The sequence below is a fragment of the Centruroides sculpturatus genome, unplaced genomic scaffold (genome assembly GCF_000671375.1).
Source record: "Centruroides sculpturatus isolate CEXI.00-Female unplaced genomic scaffold, Cexi_2.0 scaffold173, whole genome shotgun sequence".
NCBI lineage: Eukaryota > Metazoa > Arthropoda > Arachnida > Scorpiones > Buthidae > Centruroides > Centruroides sculpturatus.
In genome coordinates, this window is record NW_019384380.1 from 889,565 (window position 1) to 900,155 (window position 10,591).

Genomic DNA, 10,591 nt, shown 5'->3' on the forward strand with positions numbered 1-10,591 from the left:
TTCGTAATAGTCTGTCTTATTGGCAGGGTCTGACAGACAAAATTTCTATTGTATATGTATGTAGAAATCATAAAGTTTTTTTTTATCGGTGCAAAGTCTAAGATTTAAATAACTATTGATAGATGAGATTAGAAACTTACTGCGCCTACATTACAGTATATTCAGTTAATTGGTGAAGCGAGTTGATTCTTCTAAACATCGGATTATATAGAATGCTTTAACCAAGAAATATTTTGGAAATTCATTGGTAATTGAATTATTTTGCGCAATCTGGAAAAAGTATACAAGATTAGTAACAAAATTTTCATGTTAAGAAAGCAAATATAGGAATGGAACTAAAGAAAGAATATACTTGGAACGAGAAAGAGTTAGAAGAATTTCGGATGGCTGTTGTAAGTGAGTATTTTTAATTTATTAATTTTCTTATTACTACTTGCTCCATTTCTGACGTAACAACTCGGACGTTTCTCAACACTCTCTATAATTTTTATAAGCGTATTTCTTGTATATAGAGTGTATTAATTAAATAACTATTAATAATGCAGTTGGGATAGTATCATGTAATAAATTATCATGTAATAAATTACATGATAATTTCAAAGTACCAATTGTTTGTAAGGATGTTTTGACATACAAAAGTATGGATACCAATATCACGAATAATTTTAAAGTATCGATACCGATATCGGTATTGGTATCGGTACTGGAAATCTTTCTGTCTTTCGCTCTTCAGTGTGTTATATCGGGCGTATATATGTTAAGTACAGCACATATATACACCCGATCCGATATATGTCAGATTACTGTATTTATCGGAGTGAAGTTTATAGATGAGAATTTCGATTTCCAGCTAAAGAGTTTATAATTGAGCGTAAATATTTTGTAAATTTATTCTCTGTCATGCACTCTGATTTTCATAATATATCTCTTACTTGCAAATGAAAAAGTTTACAAATTTTACGGATTTGGGAGGAAATTATAAAAAAATTAGCAAGATATTACCGTAATCACCGCCGTATTGAACGAGTAACAAGCAATTGATACTTCCAAAAATTAATAAAAATTTAAGCTATTAGTACCCTGGCTGTTATATATAACAGAGGGTCGATAAATGAAAAATAATCCTTTAAGATTTCTTCAGTTTTGAACGTAGGACGCCTTGAAACGAGGAGCAATGCAAAAAATTCGAGTTCTTTTTTTATATTTTAGTGTAAGTGGGAAGCACTTAAGTTTCTCATTTCCCGGTCATTTTTATAATGAGATTTTAAAAAGCAAAGATGGTTTATACTCCGATCACTTAATTTCGTTTTTATTTTAGTAATGCCCTGCTACCAAGTCCTGCTACCAAGAATGCCCTTTTCGATTCAATTCATGTAAGTGGAATCGTCTTTAATGCATTTAAAAAAAGGCAGATGTTATGTGTTTTCTCACCTGTAGCCTGGAAGATTTCTAGTTCGTTTCGAGATGCGTTACAGTACTTTTTTGCTCTCTAGTATTCTTGTTTTGTGTACCTCGGCTTCTGTAATAGATGCGTCAAGCAACTGATCAAATCTGATATTTTTACGAAGCCAGAATTAGCCTACTTGTCGATTTATCAAGGCAAAAGATAAAAACTTACGCAAATAACAATATCATTTTCCTAAAATACTAGTGAAAAAGTTCAAGGTTTAAAACCTTTTCGACTAATCGCTTTCTATTTTTAATTATGACGAGGTATGACGCAAAAAATATCTAGCTTTTAATTACCTCTCGTTCGATTGTATGATGCCCTGAACCTAACTAAAAAAGTTTCTTTATATTATGTGAAAAGTTGTTTTTAGTTACTTTAATGCAGTTGATTTTTTAGTTTTATGGATTTTGTGCAATATAAGATTTTAAATTCATTTGCAGAAGATATGAATTAGCACGTGTTAGCATAATAAAACTGTATGAACATCATGAGTGCGTGTGTTGAAGGTAAACTCCACCAAGGCATTTATTACAGTTGGGATGAAAAAATATTACAGGAATTTAGAAACGACGTACTTAGTAAGTATATAATTTTATTTGTCTATATATAAATGAGAATGATGTTTGTCTATAAGCAAGCTTTTGCTCATGGCATTTGTGAAATATTGATTCGGACTTTCGTTACACCCCCTGAATAATCATATCTCTCGATCTTTTTAAAACGCATTTCCAAGATAGTATTGTGAGAATCGAAACGGAAATTATACACTTAATCATGTTGAGTTTAATATATCGATCTCGAATATGACCCTAATCGTGATCGGAGACCTTTCCTTAGGGATTCTAAGATTTCCTTCATCTTTTGATGGAGAAAACAAAGAAATGCCGCTTTCTTCAGAACTTCGCCGCCTTTCCCGAATAAGAAAACATCAATTAAGATCTAGAGTCGAGGTAGTTTCTTTATATTTGATGTAAACTCTCTTTTACGCGATCAGATAGAGATTTAGAATCTCCTTGTGTACCTATAGTTATTTTTTATTTTACCCTCATTAAATTTTGTTTTGTTTCTTTAAATGGTCTCGTTATTAAACTCAACTCTTCGCCAAAGTCTTATCACTGATCTACGATACCTCCCTCACAGAAAAGTATATAAATTTATTCATTAGCGTACCTAACACTCTAATTAAGCTGGAGTCAGAAAAAATCCACAGGAAGATCATATGAACTTCCTGTACCCAAATTTTACAATACTAAAAACCCATCCTGGAGAACCTGCGGGCAGATCTTCCCGATCTAAATCCGAACAAAAGTGGGAAACAAGAATTATCAACTCCAGATTCTTACAGTATATTTTTATAAATTTATGTATGTATATTGTATATTAAACTTAATTTCTTGTCTTAATATTATTAATNTATGAGAATGTCCCGGGAAATCCAACACTAGATGTTCTCAAGGCCATCCAGATGGAAACAATGACTCATCAGTGTCAAATTTCGCAGAAAGGCGAGACAATGCAAAATAAAGTTTTAAGCTTTTTTTTTCAAAATTAACGCATTTCTATCGTTTTTTTCAGTTTTAAGTATTTTTTATGTTTAATAGGGTCATTTTCGAGATCAATGTTGATACATTGATCTCAAAAATGACCCTATACGGGATCGGAGGCCTTTCCTTAGGAAGAAATTCTAAGATTTCCTCCATCTTTTGATGGACAGAACGAAGAAATACTGCTTTCTTCAGAACTTCGCTGTCTTTCCCGAATAAGAAGACATCAATTAAGATCTACAGTCGAGATAGTTTCTTTATATTTGATGTAAACTCTCTCTTTCACGCGATCAGATAGGATTTAGAATCTCTTTGTGTACCTATAGTTATATTTTATTTGATCCTCATTAAATTTTGTTTTGTTTCTATAAATGGTCTTGTTATTAAACTCAACTCTTCGCCAAAGTCTTATCACGGATCTACGATACCTCCCTGACAGAAAAGTATATAAATTTATTCATTAGCGTACCTAACACTCTAATTAGGCTGGAGTCAGAAAAAATCCACAGGAAGATCATACGAACTTCCTGTACCCAAATTTCACAATACTAAAAACCAATCCTGGAGAACCTGCAGGCAGATCTTCCGTATTTATATCCAAACAAGAGTGGGAAACGAGATTTATCAACTCCATATTCCCACAGTATATTTTTATAAATTTTTATATGTATATTGTATATTAATTTCTTGTCTTAATATTATTAATTATAATATTATAATTTTATTTTATTTTACCTAAAAAAAAGATGAAGACCTAAACTGCAGAACTGACGACATATTTCTTCTGAGTTTTCTACGAGCAAGAAAATACGACAGAGAACGAGCATTGAAACTACTCAAGAGTTATTATGCAATAAGGAAGAAGTATACACATGTATTCAAAGACCTTCGGCCTTCAGCGTTGGAAACATTTTTACAAATGGGAATTTTGTGTACCAAACGATTAGAAACAGGTCAAGTTATAGGACTCGGTAGAATCAGTAAGTGTTCATTTTTTACAGTTTCTTGTTTTTTTATTACTAAACTGTGTTGCACAACACCAAACCTATTTATTCACAGGCCATTGGGATGCAACTAAAGTGAAACCAATAGATGTAGTTAGATGCGTATTACTTCATATGGACATGGAACTAAATGATCATCCTATACAAGTAAACGGTGTTTATGGATTGATAGATGTTAAAACATTATCGTGGAGACATGTTATACAATTTAGTCCAAGAATACTTTATGATAGCATGCTTTTATGTGAGTATTGCCGTTAATGCTTGAATTAATTACAATAACAGGATTAAAAATAGATTATATACAGTTAAACCATTTTCAGATATTTTACAAATTTAAATCTAATAAAGATTATATGCTCTTCGATTTTTCAGCAATGTACTCCGATTATTTATAAAGGGATTCACATCGTTAATGTAAACAAGTATCTTCGTCCCATTATTGCAACGGCATATCCATTTCTTCCTTATAAATTCAAGCAAAGGGTAAGAAATTCTTATTTTTCTGTAAAAGGTATAACTGAAAAAAGTAAAGTATATTTCGATTATCACATAATGTACTGGAATTTTATATTCTTTAAATATATTCACACTGAAAGAAATGATACGTACACATTTAAATATGAAGTTTATAAACTTGGAGCATTGAATACTTAATTTCTTTACTTATTTATGTATTTACAAGACGTATTATATGGAATGAAAAGATGCAGCTTTATCTTATNGAAGACCTAAACTGCAGAACTGACGACATATTTCTTCTGAGTTTTCTACGAGCAAGAAAATTCGACAGAGAAAGGGCATTAAAATTGTTGAAGAATTATTACTCGACCAGGAAGAAATATCTAAATGTTTTCAAGAATCTAAGACCATCAGCGCTAGAAGAATTTCTGCAGTTGAATATGATCGCAACTACAAGGTTCGACAATGACAAGGTTTTGGGTTTTGGATTAATTAGTAAGTCAATTACTTCTGTTATATTTGTAAAATGATTTACAATAATTTTGTTTATAAACGCATTTTTCTTCAGGCCGTTGTGATCCAACGAAATTAAGACTAATTGATTTAATAAGAGGCATAATGCTTTCGAATGATTTAGAACTAAATGATCATCCAATCCAAGTAAATGGATACACTGTATTAATCGATTTTAATACTATATCTTGGAAACACTTGTTGCAGTTTACTCCATCAATGATACAATTATTTCTTTCTTGCCTGCTAGTAAGTATGAATTTTATTATTTACATATATAGTAAATATGTTATAAACATGCTGACAATTCATAAATAATAAGCAAATTTTGTTAAATTTATAAAATTTTGGGGTATTTTCTTAAAGAAGAACAAAATAAATATTTGTTTCTTGCACGTAAAATATGTATACGAGTAACAATGGACGTACGACTGATCGATTTTACGATTAAGACCGCCACTGCCGACTGGTGTTTCTGGCGATTACTTTATTTGTAATATTTTAGGTCTTGCAATGCAAGCTATGCCCAGTTGTCCTTACGAAATTTGAGATAATGATTGATGTTTATGTTTGCCATTCGGCTGCAATCTAAAAACTGTATAGACATATAAATTTCCACTATTGATGTGTATCTGACAATACTCTTTAATAAACCGATTGAAACCATTTATCATAACTAACTAAACATAACTATTTCCACGTTATTGCACATAGAACAGTCTCTGGGATCTGAACGACCCCATGTTACCTGACACAGACGAAATAATTTCTCTAAATCGAATACATTTGTCATTCAAATAAACAGTGTTTGAAAATAATAAATATTGTTAATTTTGCAACGATGACAACGCATTTAATTGTATTTGATTGTAATGTTAATAAATTATGAATATTTTGAAAACTTTAATTTACTTTTAGCAATCAATTCCGATTCGCTATAAGGCCGTTGTTTTTGCCAACTGCAACACATATGTGAGACTACTTTATGCAATGTTTTATCCATTTCTACCTCAAAAACTAAAAAAGCGGGTAAGTATATTATGAAATTTTTAATACAATATGAAATTATCAATGGTATTTAAAAAATGGTGCATACGTATTTACTAAGGGAAATACGGAATAATACGGAAGTCGGTTTGATAAAAACATGCTGTTATCTCTTCATTAAATAAAAGTATGATAAAAGCATATTTTGGGCATTCTGTGCTATGCATTAATGTAAATACTTTGATTACCTCAAAAAGTATTTTTCATTTCAAATTCATAGCTGCATAAGAAAAAGCTGGAAATGGCATCGAATAGTTCAGAATTTACGCCCATTATGACTTTGTTATATGGAGGTGCAACTTCAAATAAAGTTTATGTGCACCCAGCGAATGCCAGCAGATCCTATCAAAGCTTAGAAATACAATGAAAGGAATTTCAGCTGCAATTACAAAACGTATTATTTATTAAATTTATAATCCTCAACAGAATTTGTTTATTTCTGAGAGCGAACATATTGCAAATCGTAGTTTGTAATCGACTTACTACTTAATTAATCACATGTATACTAGTCGAATAATTTAATTTTTCTTACCAGTACACTCATATGCGCTAACAATTGGTCGTTTCCTTTTATAGCTTGTTAGGATTGTACACTCCAAGACAGAGCGTGGGCGATCTGCAGAAAAAAAATGCCTTCCCTATAGATTTTCAATGGAAAATTGGCCTATTTAAGAATTATAAACGCGAGGAAAACCCGTAAAACTCAACTTGAACACCCCAGCGAGAAGGTGTGCACTCACGACCCATGTTCAGTAGTTTCACTCACTAAGATATTTGTAGACTATTGTTTGTTAGGAGAACATTAGTTTCAGTTTCCTGCCAAATAAATCAATATATTTTCAATTTTGATTTTAGAAAAAGTAAATTTTATTTAAAAAATTGTGTTTTTTCAAGAAAATGTACATTGATTTTCAAATAAAATGAAATTATTCGAAATGTTGATAACATGTGACATGTACAAAAGTTTCTATGATAAAAAAAATACGTCATAATTATGCAAATTATAATAAAGAACTTAAATCAAATATGGTTTAATAGAATAAAAAGCAAATAACTGTTGTTTGACTTTCAGATTCGTTTGTATGGTTCAGATTTAACAGAACTTCACAAAGAAATCGATCCAAAATATCTTCCTGAAGAATTTGGTGGCAAATTACCTACGTTTGATGCTTCTGAATTCAATCAGCGATTAAGAAACAACGAAGAACTTTTTATAGAAAATGAAAAATATTTGACTGAAGAAAAGAATATTTAAAAATATTGAACATAAAACTGGAAGACTTTGTAACCTACTTGATGTAATTATTATTTTACTGTAATGTGTTAGCACTTAAAAAAAGAAATAAAATTCCTTCATTAATTTGATTTTATTTTACCAAAATCAGAATATTATTTAATATAACTGACATTCTTAAAACGTAAAATACGGTCGTGAGCAAAGTTTATATTATTCATCATAGTCCAAATGTATTTGAATTATATGCTATGTTTCTTCTTCAATCTAAATGGAGAAGGAGTTTATTTGATATTGGAATTTAATCCTAAAACGGATAAGAAACTTTTTGTGAGAGATTCGTGTTTTTCTGATAATTTGTTAAGAGGAAACATATTCCTTTAAATACTAAAAAAAGATTTTAGTAAATCAATCGGGTTGTGCGATTTTTCCACTTCTGTTAAGCCCGTTATTGTCTATGGTAAGTGATTTGATTGGTAAAATAATAATAAAACAAATCTAATGGAAAAGCATATGGCTTTAGTTCCTCCCAAATTATTAATGAGTTATGAGAAGCCCGAAATAAAAAGTGGTTCTAATTTCGAAGAATTACTCAAGACTACTAATTTTTCCCAATGAAGGTAATATCAATTATTAAGTCAATTAATTTCAAGATATCAGAGAACTGTTTACGCTGGTAAATAACTTATTAGAGTATCTGTTGTATGTGACAAAATTAAAGAAACAGAATGTCAACCTGAAGAAAAACTTCTTGCAGATGCATTTATTAAACAAATATCTATATCCGTACCTCAATTATATCAAAAATATATACCACAGTTAGTTGGATAGATAGGTCACATCGAGTTGTGAAATCTCCACTGAGGGAACTATGACTGAAACGTATTGTCGATGAGTCGCTTCAGAAGCTAAAAACATACTTGAAACAATTACATAACAGCTGAAAATTTCCGATGGGATGAGAGGAAGAAGTTGAGCGTAAGGGTGGAGTTATAAACTCCGTGATTGTAGCCGAAACCATATAGCGTTGTTATAAATTCTGAATCGTAATCCTTAATAAAAGTTTAGATAGATCGAACTTTTACTGTAGGGATAAGGAAAATTAAGGAACTGTCCATGCGCTAAATCGCCATCAGTCGATATACAATTGGCAGTTGTTCCGGAAGCAACGGACGAGACTTTGAAATATAAACAATATGGATACTCGTCAAGAATAAGCTGCTATGATTGCGTTGTTGGCAATCATGTGTAGGCAAGCAATTGTATTAAACAATTATATTCAACTAGCAGGTAGACCCGGTGTTGCTCGGGCAAACGTAACGATAAAGAAGCTTAAGATTATTACGTTAACCTTACTCGTTTTCACAAAATGCAAAAATTGGGTCCCCCTGTTTCCACCACTAATTAGAGAATTTTTAGATGGGTCTAAAATTATGTTCTATTTCTCGCAAAAAGAAAATAAAAGACTGCATTTGCGTCTTTCACGTCGCTTTCTCTTAACAATTCCATTGTTGACACTTCCATTGTTAAGTAACACTTCCATTATTGATGGAAGAATTAAGCCTTAATCCTGTCTCTCTCCCCGTAGGGAGTAATTTTGAAAAATCCCTTCTTAGTGTCCGTTTTTGACGTATTCTAACTGTGTACCAAATTTCAACTGCGCTCTGCGCTTACTATTATTGTTGTTATTATATATATATATTAATAATTAAACAATGAATTGTATATTCAACAATCAACGACAGAAGGAAAAGTCAGTTGTAATGAGAACAAAATTACAGTAGAACGTCGTTTATCCGAATCAATTGGGGACTGGGGTTGTTCGGATAACCGATTATGTACGAAAAAATATATTAACCTATCCCACGTTGAAATTTTTCTCCGTTGCGTGTCGCTTCGCGTTGAATTTTCGTCGATGGTAAGCCTAATGTAAACTTTTTAAAATAATAATCGTGGCTATTGTATCGTTAAAAATTATTTCTTCATTTTTTACAAACAAAATAAATATATTGAAAAATATAAAAACAAAAAAAATTATACTTTAGAAGTTATCTAGTATCAAAAACGTTCTATTCAGCATGACACACAGTCCTCAGAAAAACACCACACAAAAGTGACAATGCTGCGAGCTAAACACATACACAAATATAAAAAATATTGGAGTAGCCCAAGATATAGCCAAAGATTGCAGCGCCACAGCACTAGCGAAAATTTAAATTTTCCGACTGGAATTCTTTCGGATAACCGACTTTCGGATAAACGACGCTCTACTGTATTAATATTTAGGCATCTATTCTGAAGTCTTCGAGTGAACAAAAGCACTGAACACCGATAAGTGCTCATGGTTTCGCGCTTAATAAACAAGCTGACCATGTGAAATTTTATTCGATATGGTCATGCTTCTAACACCTGAATGGAGACCAGTTTCTCACAAGAGTCATCACTCTTGGCAGATCGCCCGTGTGTTGTCTTGTCTTATTGTATCAAAGGGTCACTAGCAGCTAAATAGAGAGAAACCACCCATCAACGATTACGGATTAATTGCTCCATTCGATTTCCATGTTAAGTTTAATTCGACACACCCGATCTAAATGATCAAAATAACATACAGACATTTTCTGGAAATTCCTATTTTTACTAAACTATTTGTCCTATGCTAAGATAAATTTTATATAATTAATATTAATTAATAAACGAAGGTTTATAATAAGTATGCATTACGTTAGTAACAAAAATCAGCTACTCAGAATGTTTCCATACACATTCTTTTAATATATGTAATTTCGTTTATTTAATAAATACACAAAGTCATAATGTAACTTTCTTACATTACTTCGAGTATTTAGATTTATTAATTCAAATAAGTCGTTGCCTTACAGCTTAATTATCTGACATTGCAGTAATGAAAGTAAAGTTTATGTGTATACTACGTATACACATAAACTTTACTTTGTACAATGCAGGGGCGTGCCGTGACATTTAATGATAGGGAAGCTGTGTTTCTGTAAGAAGACGACATCCAGGGGCAATCAGTCAATTGCGCGTCAGTGATGGTCTAGGGCAGGGGTGGCCAACCTTTTGCATACCATGCGCCAATTTTTTGATAGACGAGTTCAGATGCGCAGTGGCGTACCGTGGGTGTTAGCCGCCCGGGGCGGAGAAAAATTTCGGCCACCCTTTAATCAGGTATTTCAATTTAAAAGATCAAAATTCAGTTGTGTGAAAAAAAAATTAATAAAAAATGCGGTGGTGGTGTAGTTACCCGTACAAAATAGTCCCATTTGACATTAGTGGCATACACGATTGCGAATGTATCGTGAATCGTAGAAGCAAAAAA

General features: G+C 31.7%; 1 protein-coding gene across 1 annotated transcript; it reads left to right on the plus strand.

Moving 5' to 3' along the window:
• Positions 1–2,443: 2,443 nt before the first annotated feature.
• LOC111617861 (clavesin-2-like) lies at positions 2,444–7,341 on the plus strand. The gene is made up of 8 exons (XM_023359189.1): positions 2,444–2,814; positions 3,741–3,974; positions 4,054–4,242; positions 4,399–4,484; positions 4,706–4,955; positions 5,029–5,222; positions 5,892–6,002; positions 7,093–7,341. The coding sequence occupies exons 1-8, from the start codon at positions 2,670–2,672 to the stop codon at positions 7,273–7,275; spliced, it is 1,392 nt and encodes a 463-aa protein (XP_023214957.1). The 5' UTR covers positions 2,444–2,669; the 3' UTR covers positions 7,276–7,341.
• The last annotated feature ends 3,250 nt before the right edge of the window (positions 7,342–10,591 follow it).